Consider the following 16,223-nt stretch of genomic DNA (forward strand, 5'->3'; position numbering starts at 1 on the left):
TGACCTGATGTCCCACTGGTGTTACACATCTGGGCAGCTGCTAATCCAAAGGTTGCAGGTTCAAATCGTGGAAGAGGTGATTTATGAACTACTAAAGCTGGCACAAAGAGACTTAGACTCTAATCTGGGCAAATGTCCTTTTAGTACAAATGCATAACAGATTGCTTTGGATAAAGTCGTTGCTATATAAGAATTAAATGTGTGCTGTCTGCCCATGTAAAACTCCCACCGTGATGATCCTGTGTGTGTGTTATTGTCCTCTGAGAGATTGCTATAGGGAATCTAACATGTTTTAGATGTGTCCAGAAAGTATGTATTCAAATCTCCACGACTGAAGCGGCACAACTATGACTACCAGAAGAACGGCGTCGCCAACAATTTCAAACTAGGAGACTGTCAGAATCCTAGAGACAAGACAGACACAGACACATTCTTAAGATGGACACATTGTGTCCTGCGCTCACACACACACACACGAAAACTCTTTTTTTTTTACTCATAGGGAACAAAACATGTCCCCACAAGGACAAGGATATTGCCATCTTTGTGGGGACATTTCGACCCCCCCCCCACGCGCACACACACCCACACACACCCACACACACACTAAGCTTTAAGCAAACAAGAAAGAGCCCACCTGCTCGGACTAAAGCGACAAACCCTGGACTCACACCCCCCTCCACCCCCCACCCCCCCCCCCACACACACACACTTTTTGTTATGGTTACAGACATGTACAGTTTGCTTATTGTAAATTGTCATTTATCAATTTTTAATTTACTCATGTATTATATTTCCTCTCTAATTTTGTTGGTTTATTGTATTATCCAGTGTGTATATTATGAAAATTGTCAACCTTGTTTATAATATATTTAATATAATATTAGAATAATACTTTATATTTTATTTAAGTTGCTGCCTTACATTTTTAAGTACAATCAACCTGGATATTTAAGTAATTTCAACTTCAAATACATTAAACTGACTTAAAAAAAGCTTGAATTGAGTTGAATCTTGTATATCATAAAAAAGTTGAAAATTGCTTAACTTATTTTGATGAAACTAATGTAAACACATGTTTCATAAGTGTACATGACAAAGTATGTCATTTGTGCTGCAGGATCTTCACCTTTCTTCATAATATTTGCTTATATTGTGATTTTTAGTGAAGTCATTTCTCTTCAAGTTCGCACACAATCAAATTGAACGTCTCAATACAAATGTACATGTTGAACAGTACAGCTAACAAACTTCTTTTAAATGGTTTGCATGAAGAGTTTGGCGCTATCATTCTTTTAAATAAATGCAACTTGGTTTGATATTGATATGTAATGCAAAGACATTTATACTTTGTTAATTAAGGCATGACTTGTAATGTGGACTCGTGCATTTTCTGGAAAGCTGTATTGAAATGATGTGTATTGTGAAAAGCGCTATTCAAATAAATGTGAATTGAATTGAATAACTTAAGCGATAATCAGACGCAGTAACTCAAGTCGCTTTGAATGAAAAGCAGCTGCTAAAAGAACATTTCACACTGCATTTTTCCCAAGCGCTGTCTCCAACAATAAAGCAGGCCGTGAAAAGCGACTAATGACGAATACGCTTTTATTTCGATACTCATTTACTCCAGTCGGCTTCTGTCAAAGTGATATATATTCGGGGATACGTTCTTCAGCTGCGAAAACAAAGCGCTTTGCTTGTAACATGTTACAGTGTGAGGGAAACTGTGTCCCCGTAGTGTGATCACAGAGCCACGCTGACCCGCGTTCACACAGATGTGATGGAGTTCGCTCAGACTGCATGTTTTCTCTATTCCGGCTACACAAAGTTCTCCTAAAAAAACTCTAGTCTGGATAACATCAAACTAATTAAGACAAAAAGCGTGCTGTTTTTCCACAAGTAAGTCCTTAGATCGGGTATATTTTGACAAAGTGTGCCAACATTAGGAGCCAGAATTGTACACTCTTTTTACTCTTGTGACCTGATATTCAATCAGGGCAATGAAAGAATAATTTACATTAATAAATGGCTGGGGAAATAAATAACCTATGAAATATGCAGCGTCTAAGCCAGTATGAAATTGCATTAGTTGATCAGCGCCATCAATCTAACACACACACACTCTTAGAAGAAAAGGTTCTATACGGAACTCTAAAGGGTTCCGTCAGGCGCTTCAGATATGTGACCCTGGACCACAAAACCAGTCACATGGGTACATTTATAAAAAAAAAAAAATTAATTGAGATGTATGCATCACATGAAAGCTGAATAAATAAGCTTTCCATTGATGTATGGTTTGTTAAGATATGACAATATTTGGCCGAGATACAACTATTGAAAATCTGGAATCTGAGGGTGCAAAAAAATCTAAACATTGAGAAAATCTCCTTTAAAGTTGTGCATTTATGTTCGCGATTGTGCTGCATTCACTCACAAAAATACATGTTTTATATATTTACAGTATGAAATTTACTAAATATCTTCATGGAACATGATCTTTACTTAATATCCTAATGATTTTTGGCATAAATGAAAAATCTATAATTTTGACCCATACAATGTATTGTTGGCTATTGCCACAGATATACCCGTGCGTCATGTGACTGGTTTTGTGATCCAGGTTCACATAAAGAAACTTTTAGTGGTTCCCATCATGGGATCATTTTATGGATTTAGTTAAACCCATTAAACATGAAAGTATTTTGCAGTCATTTTTTCCTTATAAACTCTAAAAATGCTAGGTTCAGCCTGTTGGGTTATGTGTAATATTTTTAACCAGCTGCTGGGTCATTTTTAACGTAAATACAAATGATGAACCCCCTCACATATACCTACCCAGTGCTGGGTCAATGTAACCCAATTTTGGGAAGTCCCAAACCATTTAAAACTGGATACGTTTGTCAACTGTTTTTTGATGTAACTTTTCAAACATGAATATATAAGAATATTATGATAAGATTGTCATTTAATGAACTGGAACAGCAAACTGGTATCAGGTTTCTTTCCACAGATTCCCATTGGCTGAAATTACTGCTCCTGTCACGTCCTCAAACGTTTACTAAATGTTTTTAGAGTATTTTATGTTTGTAAAAGACTGACTAATTTTAACTGACTAAAAGACAAAAAAATTTTATATGACCTGCTCCGGTCCTATTTTATTATAATATTTAAAGGGGTGGTATAATTAGGTTCTACCAGATTTCATTTGTACAGAGAGTCTAGCCTCTCTCCATTGACAAGCGTTAACTTCCTTGAAGGCGGATTCTCTGTAGAAGTTTAAAACTATTGGATCTGCCCAGAGTCACTCTGGATCTGCAATAACCAATCGCTAACGTTTGTTCGCGACGTATGACGACTCAAACTAGCGCACGACCTCAATATCATCGTTCTCAGACACTCCTTCTGTTCGCTGATTGGACCGGTAAAAAATTGACCGGAGAAAACTCAAGAATACACCACAATCCCAGAAGTAGTTCTGAAGGAAAATTAAAATTGAGCGGAAGTACGTAGGAGGGCGGAGCCAGGCTAGATATGGTGGTATAATGCCCTTTTCACAAGATGTAACATAAGTCTCTGATGTCCCCAGAGTGTGTGTGTGAAGTGTTAGCTCAAAATACCCCACAGATATTTTTATATAGCATGTTAAAGTTGTCATTTTTTGAGGCACATCGTTTTGGTGTCTGTCCCTTTAAATGCAAATGAGCTGCTGCTCCCGGCACAGGGGGCGGAGCTTCAAGAGCTTGTGTCTTGAAAATTTCAAAAACTTTTAGTCTTTTATGTTTAAACCGGAGTCAGACATATATGGAGAGACTCAAGAAGAAGTGACAACATGTAGAAGCAACAGGACATTTCTGAATGGTTAGTTGATGAATTTATCTGATCTTCCAGTCATTGATTAGCATATTCTGTCTTGATAATCTATAAATCGCGTTTCCGGGGTTTATGTAAATTTTAGGGTTGGTGATGTCACTAACCCGGGAGGAATATCGTGTAGTTCCTACCAGCCGTTTGTTGTAGTCCTTAAAAAGCAATTTCTTTAAAAGCAAATATCTCACTTTGCTTTGAACTTGTTTATGATCAAACAGCAACATTACACACTAACTAAAGCTAGAAAAGTGAAATCATAATCAACCACCCCTTTAAATAATGAAAAACCTTCCATATCAGTTTGACTGACCCAGCATTGTCAAAAAAAAAAACAACCCAGCAAATGGGTTAATCACTGTATAAAACCCAATACACCTGGTCAAAATAACCCAGCATGCGTTCTGTCCAATATTAACCCAGCGCTGGGTTGCCACTTTCCAAATAACCCAGAAATGGTTGTTTTTAACTCAGTGTATAGAGCATTTCTGGTTTTAAGGGGTTCTTTAAAATTAAGTCAAAAATGTTCAGAACCCCAATAAAACATTTTTCCGTGGGGGTCTAGTACCTGGAAAGAGCTCTCCGCTCCCGTTCCCATCTCAATGATGCACAGGACCTGTGGGAAGACATCACAATGCAAAGTTACATTTGAGGGTGGCATTTAAGACAGTGTCTAAACTGTCTGTGCTGGTGACCCCAGAGCCTGACCTTTGCCCCGAGTCCCTCTCTCCTTCATGTGTGTCCTGATGTCCCACTGAGATCGGCTCTGATGTCTATTGTGAGGAACGGGTCTGCGATCATCGCTCGTTGACCTCCGGGACTCTGGATGAGGAAGAGCTCTGGGTGGTCACTTCGGTCCAGGGCTTCAGGATCAGACTCCTGGGGTTCAGGTCAAGCTGGGAAATATAAGCCTTACTATATAGTGAGCCAACTTTTTGTCTGTGATCTGGGCTGCGTTCCTCAAAAGCATCATGAGTTAAGCTGATCGCTCTGAGACACTATTGGTGTCAACACGACGGCTTACGATGCTTTTGAGGAACGCAGCGCTGGTCAGTAAAGTTACAGCGCACCTCTCCTCAACAACACACACGCCATCACAAACACTGGAGGACGAATCACGCGCCAAACTTTAATACTTAGACTTATGGGTTTGATCCAGTGTTGTTTTAGTATAATTGAGATAGTATTATAGTATTTATTCATATTGTGAATATTTGTATATTTTCCGTTTTAGGGTGAAGTGTTTTTTTGTGTCATTTTCATTATTATTATTATTTTTAAATATGTCTATATAGATTTTATTTTTTATTTGAGTTTCAGTTATTTTAGTATATCATGTTAAACGATATATTGCCTATCTAATCTTTTATTTTATTTCAGTTAGTTTGAGGATTTTTTTTTAATGGTTTTAGTTAACTAATAACCTTGGATTGAACAAAGTACACTATACCATTCAAAAGTTGAGTCAGTATACACTAAAAAATGCTGGGTTATTTTTACATCCCAACCGCTGGGTTGAGACCGTTGGGTCATTTTATTGGGTTATTTTCTCAGTGTTGGGTAGTTTTTTTGTAGTAATTTTTAATCAATAGTTGAGTTAAATAAAACAACCCAGCATGTTGGGCCAACTAGAGCACCGCTGGGTTAGTCCATATTTGACCCAGCGTTGGGTTGCAAAAATAATCCAAATTGGGTTGTTTTAACCCAGCTAATATAATAATCATATAATGGTAAAAAATCATCATATACTGATTTCTGAAGGATCATGTGACTCTGAAGACTGGAGTAATGATGCTGAAAATTCAGCTTTGATCACAGGAATACATAACATTTTCACAATATTCACATAGAAAACAGTTATTTTAATTTGTAATAATATTTCACAATATTACTGGTTTGCTTTTTTTCTGATCAAATAAATGCAGCCTCAGTCCGCATAAAAGACTTCTTTCAAACTTTTGAATGGTATTGTGTCAAAATATGAGCGAGTCTCTTAGCAAACACCACTAATAATGTTAATAAAACCACAAATCAACAACGTATAGTTCATCACAGGCTGTAAATGAAATGCGAGGGCAATATCGCTACAAAAGCTTCATTCAAAGACTAGCAGCAGTAAAAAGAAATACTCAAGGAATAGATATTCACGCTGGAAAACAGAGCTGAGCTCTCGAAGACAACATGTAAACTAACACGATATAGCAAACAAGGCTCGAGTTTATATTTAGTGCGTCCAGCCAGAGAATGTAGCAGCACATGAGAGGATGCTTGACACTGAGGTAAACACACACACACACACACACACACACACACACACACACACACACACACACACACACACACACACACACACACACACACACACACACCTCTCTCTCTCGAGGTGCGAGGCAGTGGATGGGGTTTTACAGGGACAGTTAAACTCCATCAAGATGCATCGGAGGATGTGAGCCCTGAAAATTCAATTATAGGAACTAGAGAGATATGAAGATTGAATAAATGAGTTATATTTTAAATAAATACAGACAGAGAGGGGGTTTTCAAGCTTTTGGATACACAGGACCCCCTGAAGACCTAGAACTAGATTCATTTTTTATTCCTAAATTTAATTACTGGCTTTTGTTTCATATTATAGACTTTTACATTATGATTGAAATTATGATTAAAATTGTATCTGGAAAATATTCGCTGTATTAATTTTGACCTATTTTGATCTAACATAGAAGTTTGTGTTTATATAATGCATACACACATACATATATATATATATATATATATATATATATAATTACTGGTATATATATATATATACACACACACACATACATATAGTATAAACAATCTTTTATGTTAGATGCGATTAATCGATTTGACAGCACTATGTGTGCGTATGTAAGTATATGTAAGTGTATATATATATGTGTGTATATATAGCCTATGTGTGTGTATATATGTGTGTGTGTGTGTATATATATATAAAAATGCTGCATGTGACCCAGCGGAAGTTGCCGTAGGTGTGTTTTCTGGTCGAGTCTAAGAGAGAGGGTGCGAGTCGATGACCTGTCGGAAAGAATAAAGCCCAAGCAGAGCGATTCTTCACAGACAGAGCTCAAAAACACGACACACACCGGCCTTCAGTCTTCACATGCACAACACTCGTGTAACCAAAACCTGCTCAACTCTGCTCCGCGGAGTGTGAAGCTGTCAGGATGTGACCTCTCCATCACAGCCGTGTCACGAAGGCCCACCTACATGGACACACACACACATGGACGGACGGACACACACACACGGACGGACACACACGCACGCACGCACACACACACACACACACACACACACACACACACACCTGTCAGAGCCAATAACAGCCCTCCATTCACTTCTTCAGCTCTGAAACCCCAGGTCAAGGATGGCCTTTAAATAGGAGACACCTGCCTGTTGTGTCCATAGCTCAACTGTCTGTGATCTCACACTACTTTCTAAATCTGTGTGTTATTTACTGCACTGCAAGCACATCAGAGACACACGACACAGGTCGAAGGTCAAGGTCACGAGGAGCGGGGCGTCTCCCCTGAACGCCACAGCCGCAGAATCCGTGTTTAAAATCCTGTTCCAAAGATTTACATTCCAGATTTCACTGTTAACATGGCAATTAAAATAACATCTGGTAACACTTTACAATGTTCATTAATAACACAAACAAACATTAAAAAGTGCTGTTTTTACAGTGGGGTTCTGCTACAGCTGCCAGGTCTTTACTGTAAATTTAACAGGATTTTTTCCAGTGTACATTCAGCAACGAAGCATCCGGTCCTCTGGTCACTGTATCCATCAACATGTTACAACCTCGCAGGAATCTCAAGGACAGCGGTTCAGGATTTTAGGGAGTACTTCATTTCAAAGACTAACTCGTAATTCACTAGAATCTGAATTTGCTATTAAAAGTCTTTTAACCCAGGATTACTTTTTTTTTTTGCATGTTCTACACGGTCTATAGGAAACTAGCAGGAAAATGCCACCAAGTCACAGTCATGCACTTATATTTCAAAACATGACTTTAGAATGAAATGTTTATCTTTTCCTGACAAAAATACCATTCAAAAGTCTTGCAAAAATATATTTTTTAAAAAGAAAATAATACATTTATACAGCAAGGACACTTTGTATTGATCAAAAGTTTTCTATTTCAAATAAATTCTGTTCTTTTTGAAAACAAGTGTTGTGGTTTTCAACATTGATAATAATCATAAATGTTTCTTGAGCATCAATCATCATATTATACTGATTTCTGAAGGATCATGTGACACTGAAGACTGAAGAGTAATGATGCTGAAAGTTCAGCTTTGATCACAGGAATAAATTACATTTTACAATATATTCACGTATAAAATATTTAATAACAAGTTATTATAAACTGTAATAATATTCACAATGTTACTGTTTTTACTGTATTTTTTATCAAATAAATGCAGCATTGGTGAGCAGAAAAAACACCAAACTTATGATCGGTAATGCAAATTATTCATAAAACACTGATGTTGGTTAAATTTTATGGATGAGTTAATAAATTCTAATAATGTAGTTATTCATGTACTGAATTTACATAAGTTAATGGATTAAAAAAAATACATTAAAGAATGACCTTTTGTGTAAGAAAAATAAATATACAAATAAATAATAAAGAATATTTTTTTTTAAATTAATTGTAAGTTGCCAATGCTGCCTCTAAACATAAAAGCTCATTTCTGCCACTGACCCAAAGTAAATATAGGCTGGTATCTGCTGCTTCAATACTGGCGGTATTACATAAACTTCATAGAGCTATGAAGTGAATTTATGGTTATGATTCTGAGTTATGATGTTTGTCATACAGCCATGCTTGAAAAAAAAAAAAAAAAATTTGTTTTTTAACTGAGTCATTTAACTGAGGCTTTGAATCTAAAGACGGTTCACCCGCTGGGTTTCTTTCTGTCAGGCTGTACAGTGTGAACAGTGAACACACAGTAGAGCAGTCATACCCACACATGAATAACTATAATCATTCAGTACGTCGCTACATGATTCTCAATAGCCTTGAGCAGAGGAAGACTGACACAAATAAAGGAATGGAGGATTCTGCTCAGATCGTCTGGATGGGTGTTGGGAGACGGGAACGAAACTGATCTCGAGAAGCACACAGAGGGATTTCCAGGAACGGCGTCTGAAAGAAAGGACCCTTAAAAAATTCCCAATACTTCCATTAACCTTTCGGCACAAGGACCCTGAAAGCCGTCCGCACGCGTGACTCATGAGACAAGCAGCTTCCGCCAACACATAAACACACAACTGTTTGTCTGAGAAAAGCAGGTTGATCAGGTGAAGTTTAAATGCTAACCATGAGCTGTCCATAAACATGTGCTGATGTTTTCCAATCATGTGACAGCAGAAAGAACAGAAGTACAGGCAGGATATATCCCAGCTAACCTTCTCAGAACGTTCTGGCAACTTATGAACAAACGTTCTTCCGGTAACATTAATAGAATGTCTGTTCCAAGTCATTTAATAATGTTCTCAAAACGTTAGCACAAATACATCATTAATGAAACGGTTTTACCTGAAATATTTTGTATATGTTACTGTTCAGAGAACATTCTAAAGTAACATTCCCATCATGTTTGAAGAATGATCAAATGGAATGTTCCCTTAAAGTTGCATAACCAAGGAACGTTTTCTAAACATTAAAAAAAACGGAATGTTTTGAACATTCCGAGAACATTCAAAAATAACTTTCTTAGAACATTGGATAGTCAATCAGTGGCAGAGCTTGGCTTTTCAATATGTTCAATATGAGTGACAGCGTGCAACAGTGCCGGTCCACTTTTTCAGCAGCCTCGGATACAAAGCTTTTTTTTCATTCATTATTCATAATAAATTTTTTAAAGGAACACGCAGACTTTTTGGGACTTTAGCTTATTCCCCGTATCCCCCAGAGTTATATAAGTCCATACATACCCTTCTCATCTCCGTGCGTGCCGTAACTCTGTCTGACGCACCCACCGCTAGCCTAGCTTAAGACTGGAGGTAAACGGCTCCATACTGCTCCCAAACCGTATACATACTGGGAACTATATTCTCAGAAGGATTTGCTCACAGCTCCTGAGAAGCCCCGTGGTGAGGAGACGAGAGTATGCTTAGTGTGTTTTGCTAATCACTCGCTCAAGTAGCAGTGCTTCGCCTTCTGAGAATACAGTTACCAGTATGTATACGGTTAGAAGATGGCTGTGTCTCATGTGACCTTGTTATTTATACACGCTGTGACAAAACAAATCACAACATGTAAACAGGAAAATGTTGGCGCTATTTTATCACTTATTGGGAGCACTATGCTAGCTGGAGCAGTTTACCTCCAGTCTTTGTGCTAAGCTAGGCTAGCGGTGGGTGCGTCAGACAGAGTTACGGCGCGCACGGAGATGAGAAGGGTATGTATGGACTTATCTGACTCTGGGGGATACGGTGAATAAGCTAAAGGCCCAAAAAGTCTGGGTGTTTCTTTAAAGCAACACTAAATAACTTTTCCTCAAGGGTCGCCCTACAGGTTGGAAGCAGAATTGTCCATTACCGCTGTGGTAAATAACATAGCCTACAGCAGCTACTGTCGCACGCACGCTCGCTGTTTATCCAGCGCCAGCTTTGGAATGAACGATGTCCACAGGCAAAGTAGAGTATGTAGCATGATTTCATGAAAGTATGATGAATTGCGACATCAGAAATGAAGAAAAACTAAATAATGACAATTGTAACGCTTGACGTAAAGCAAGCCAAATTTGGAGTTTTCTTATGTCTCATTCGAACTACAGAAACGAGACCCGATCTGGCAATCTTACATAGTGTGGTTATAGCAGATAAAGGACCGCAAAGCAGAGGCAGAAGCGCCGTTCACCCTGTTACGACTTGATGAACCACTGATACGGTTTTGGAAACATTATTTTAAGAAATCTTCTTTAGTGTTGCTTTAAGTCTTTGTTAGAGTTATAAGCCATGAATCAAACCAGCCAGAGTTACAAGACTGAGAACATAACAGCCTAAATGAGGGAAAGAACTACAATTCCTTTATACACACACATCATATTCAGTGCTTAATGGGAGTGGGCGGCACTAAAGAGTTCTTGGAGCAATATGTTTGTTTTGATTCTCTGATTGGTGGAGATTTCTGTGCAGAATCATGGGTACTGTCGTTTTCAACAGAAATTCCACTGTTAAATGTGATTATTTAAAAAGTTGAAATAATGCAGGCTGACAGTTTTAACACCGTAGTAGGTCTGTGGATTTTTCTTCCAGAACGGGTCTGTTGCACGCTAGTACATGTAATGAGATTAATTTATTTAGAAAAACTTGAAGGCTACATGCCATTCTTTTAAATTTAATTATTACAATATTTATTGTATAGGTTGTATCATTATTGGTATCGAGAATCACATCACACATCACCCACTAAATGCGTTATTAAACAGTCGACAATTGAAATGAAAAGCCCTTTTCAGACTGAATGTATAAATATTGACAATACTTTAATCTGGTCTCATGATCTGGTTACACGCGGAGAGTGATATACATGTGGAAGGTGCGGGAAACAAGTGAATACTGATTTGTTTAAATGGCACACATCAGAAGAGCAGCAGAAAATCATTAGGTGACAATCATTTGTTGTGTGTAGTTGTGCACTGTGCGGATATGCATAGCCTGAGATTGAAGAGAACAGTATCAAAGCATTAAAGTTGTCTTGGCTTAAAAAATAAAGCATCTTAAATGACGGTGATTAAAATACTGTCTGAAATAAATACTGGATCCAGTTCACAGCAGATGCTGCGGAGTAAAAGACAGGAGAAAGCAGCACGTTTCCAGTCTTTGTCGCGCGCTATGGCGCGTAGGGACGGACTCTGGTCTACGAGGCATCCTAAAATCAAGCGTTACCATGATTGAGGTGAGGTTGCCATGGATACCGTCCAGCATATGATGTGAGGTCACTTCCCTGGCTCACATTAGTGAGAGTCCATCAGCTGGGATGGCCGTCATCACTTTGATACGGTGAATAATGCTATCAATCAGCTGTATGTAACGTCAGATCCCATTGGTCAGGTCCTGAATAACGCCCCCCGTCACCAGCTTGCGGAGAAACTCCTTTTCTTTGGATATGTTGTGTGTCCATGACTGGGTGTGTGTGTGCGAGAGAAAGAGAGAAACAGAAAGAGCACAATGGAGTAAACGGTCATCAAGAGTTTGTCACGTGTTGCGCTCAATAGAGACATGACGTCTGCACATGCAGCTTTGCTTTTGTTTTCACAACCCACAAAAGTTTGGACGGTCCACCTCCAGTAAACATGTAAAACAACAGTCACTCAAACCACACCACACCACAATCACAATCAAATATGGTGCAGAAAAAAAACTGCTGATTTAAAAATGTTTCAATTTGTAATTTAAGCTGAATCATCCATGTTTACTTTTGTTAAGATAAAAAATGAACATGCTAAATACACAATGAAAATATATATATACACAAGTCAACAATGACAAATGAGTAGACCTGAAAATAGAGCTGGTTTCACACAACATGGGTGTGTTGAATAAGTAGTTCACTCCATTATTTAGTCTTTAAATCCAATATTGTGTTTGCAAAAAAAAGAAAGTGTAATGCATTTTCTACATATTTTCTTTTTGCTTCTGGCTTCTTGCGATGCCACTGAAAATTAAATCCTGTACATGCATGTCTTGCAAACTTAAACATTTGGTTTTCTGTGATGTATTTTACAGTAATTCTGCTGATTTGTCATCAATATAATGTTTTCTAACTGGCCAACAATCATAAGCCATCATTGTCTGGAAAAAGTGTCTATGAAGGTATTATGAGTTAACGATTAAGTTATAATACAGCTGTATAATTTCCAGCTTGTTCCAGCTAATCTTTTTTTTTGGTAATTTTTTTTAAATATTTTTTGTGAATAAACCACATTTTGTGAAGATTAATTAACATTTACTTGAATATATTTCTGTCATGAGTGTTTGGCATGGTAACAGCCTTTGGCTATGTTGATATTTTTGAATAAAACCGAATAGATCTGAAAAGATCTGCTACGCTGCTGATGTTATTGCTGCTGCAGAGAAAGTACGAGACTTGCTCCTGCCAATACATACAAGACGAGCTGTTGTGAGCAAGACCTGCTGCTGCTGTACAATATATATAGCACACATGAATTACCCGTAGCAGATCTATACAGGTGGAGCTGGGGGAGGTGGAGGGTTTCTGAATGTGCGCTGCAAACTGATACAGCAAATGCTGACCAGTATTTAAAGGTTAAACAGTGAGCTCATTGGCTACTGATACAGCACGAACCAATCAGCTGTGCTCTATAGACCTTAAGTAGCCCCGCCCCTTTTCAGCGCTGCACTCGTTGTCTTTTGTCTTCCGGTCTGTATTTTCACAGCGGTCTTGCGTATTTATGAATGAACGGCTCGTTTTAAAATCTTGTCTACTGACATTTGTTGACATCTGATTTAAACATTACAATCCTCATGATAACTTTCGTTAACTTTACATTATGTAAATCCACTTTAAAAGCTAATTACTCCTGGACAGCAATGCCATAGAGATAAACAGAGCGACTGCATAAACGGACGTTCAAAGACAATATTCTAAAGATGGTTTCTCTGGTGCATAAGCTCTATAGAGATTGATAGCAGATTGCGTTGAGGACCCATCAGCCTACGCCATCGAGGGTTTCATGACAGAACTTAAAATAAAAAGCATAGTAAAAACATAAAATAAATATTTTTTTGCTATCAATAAAAACGGATGATTCTTTTGTGATGGGGCAAGTAAACCTACAGGCCTGGACTAGCAGAAATCCGTATTGTTGATTGCTGGTTAGTTTCCTGTAGTATCCGTCTACTCCAGTTTATTAATAGCTTGGCAAGCTACAGTATCAATCAACAGTGAAACTGCAGAGAACACGCACACAGCTCGACCTGCCAATGCTGGCTCATTACTCTAACCTCTCGGGTTTCTGCGTTTTCCTGGAACAGAGAGCAAGCGGCAGCCGTGAGGTCATGTGACCCGTTTGTGGATGTGACTCAATGGATGGGATTTCCCAAAGACCATCGACCAGACACATTTACATTTATATTCTACTCTTCTTAGATACCAAAACTAGTACATTTATGTTAACTATGACAAGACGGGTGTCAGGAATTCATCAGGGATCAAAGTAAAAATGCCTCTGGAAGTGACAAAAATCTATTGGGAAAAGCAGTGAATTCCTCTTTTTTATGTAAGAGTTGAAAGGTAACTTTTTCCTAAATATCAACTCCAAATATTGCTCTTTAATACGAGTAGTGAAGCGGCTAGTTTTGAAACCGAGCAATCGTAAAGACCAGGTCAGTGTGGTGCCGTTACCTCTTTGATTGCAGACATCTTTAGCTTCTCGTAATAGTGCAGAGGCGCACGAGGTGTATTCATGTCATATCCGAACCCGGCCACCGCCACCTCGTCGCAGTTATGAAGGGCCATTGTGATCGCAACAGTCCCCAGTGTAGGAATATTCTGAAGAAAATAAAACACTTTTAGTATTACAAGTTGATTAGTATTTAGTGACAGTACTCAGTAGTCATACATGTACTTGTGTATCTAGGCAAACATACCTTTATAGAAAATGACTCAAGTTAAAGACACATTAAGATAAATAGAGGTTTTTGAGACTGAACTGGCAATAAAAAATGATCAACTTAGATTAAGTAAGTGAGTGAATGTGTAAGTGAGTGTATGAGTGAATGTTTCAGAGAACCTATTTTCTGAATGACCCAATTTATGAACCAATTTCACTCGAAATTGCACAAATAAAAATTATTCACATCCATTTGTAAATTCAATGTGTCTGGCTTCCGGTCTCATCCGTTACAGTTATTTTTAGCTGTACAAAACAGCTTGTTATGCTGCTTGATGGCATTTCTTACCATATTATTTTAATGTATTGTCGTAATTATTAAAGTATTCTTCTTCTAGTCATTTACCAATATAAGCTAATGAATCAGAAGTCTTGTGCATTCACAGAAAATAGCTTACTTGCATGTTGCAAAATAAGGAGGATGACTTGCAACTATATTGTTTGTGCAAAAGTAAAATAATTCAGCTGCAAAATGTCTCAGTAAACAGGAAAAACATCAGACATTTATACTCAAGTAATCAATTTCTATTAATAATGAAACAATCAAGTTTTGAATTGTTAATTGTAAGATTAAATGCATGACTGAGGATGGATGTGCAGCACTGAACAGCCATGGATGGACTGAATGCCACTGTTGAGTGCACTGCTCACACACTTCAGTGCAGATAATGCAGCGTGTGACTGACTTTATCAGAGACACAGAGAGAGCAGGAGATGTGTGTGTGTGTGTGTTTATCTGCAGAGAAGGATCATCCGGTCACCACCTGATCCATCGGGGAGACGAGTGTCATGGTGAAAGTCTTATCACCACAGTGAGACACTCTCTAGGCTAATCCTGCTCCAGACACGCCGCCTGCATGCTGATAACAGGAAACGCATCACAGCTCGAGCCCCTCAAACACTCGTCTCCATGACAGCAGAGGATAAACAGACCATGGATCAGGCGGGGCTCATATAGTCAAGAGCTGCGTCCCAAATCGTGTACTTGTGCACTATTCTATGCCATTTTGTACCATAAATACTGCGAGTTAGTAAGTACTGAAAAAAAAGTGCACTTTAAAAGGTAGGTCAGAATTGTCTAAAAAAATTTGTTTAAACTGTCTTTATATACCAATACATAATTAAAGTGCAAGTACCCTGAAATAGAGAGTATACAAAACTGAGTGACTCTAGTGTATTTAATCTTCAATAAACACAGCTCATTAATTCCATTCACTCCCACCTAAAAACGGGTGCGCGACTGCGCGCACGTGGGCAGAGCCAGTAATAGCGGCGGTAGTCATGGCGACAGAGAGTGACAGTCGCGCAAGCCAATCACTTGTTTCGTCCCGGTAGGAATTAATTAGCTGTGTTTTTTGAAGATTAAATACACTATAGTCACTCAATTTTTATACACTCTTTTTCAAAGTACTTACATTTTAATTATGTATTGGTATATAAAGACAGTTTAAGCCAATTTGAAAAAAAGTTATTTAGACAATTCTTACCTACCCAACCTTTAAGTACCCGGATGATGCAGTTTTTTTAACCGAAAAAACAAAGTGTGGAACATTGGACACTTCATGCACTTGTTGGAGTACAAATTTCTAAAATGTTAAATCTAGGTTCCAATACAATAGTATAAAAACTGAGAAAGTTCTGTACATTGTGTTTTAC

At 38.1% G+C, this 16,223-nt stretch overlaps 1 protein-coding gene across 9 annotated transcripts in view; it reads right to left on the bottom strand.

The window, feature by feature from the left end:
* Positions 1 to 11,215: 11,215 nt before the first annotated feature.
* Positions 11,216 to 16,223, bottom strand: part of st3gal3a (ST3 beta-galactoside alpha-2,3-sialyltransferase 3a) — a 45,272-nt gene continuing 40,264 nt past the window's right edge. For 4 of the 9 annotated variants that reach the window (XM_079629273.1, XM_079629270.1, XM_079629271.1 and 1 more), the window contains 2 exons: positions 14,300 to 14,446; positions 11,303 to 12,057 (listed from right to left, as the gene is read on the bottom strand). In XM_079629273.1, coding sequence (XP_079485399.1) covers positions 11,968 to 12,057; positions 14,300 to 14,446 — 237 coding nt within the window. In that variant the 3' untranslated portion in view covers positions 11,303 to 11,967. Of the gene's footprint in view, positions 12,058 to 14,299; positions 14,447 to 16,223 lie in introns of all 9 variants that reach the window. The other 5 variants (XM_079629266.1, XM_079629268.1, XM_079629265.1 and 2 more) reach the window with 3 other exon arrangements.

This window comes from Phoxinus phoxinus (assembly GCF_949152265.1).
Source record: "Phoxinus phoxinus genome assembly, chromosome: 11".
Classification (NCBI taxonomy): Eukaryota; Metazoa; Chordata; class Actinopteri; order Cypriniformes; family Leuciscidae; genus Phoxinus; species Phoxinus phoxinus.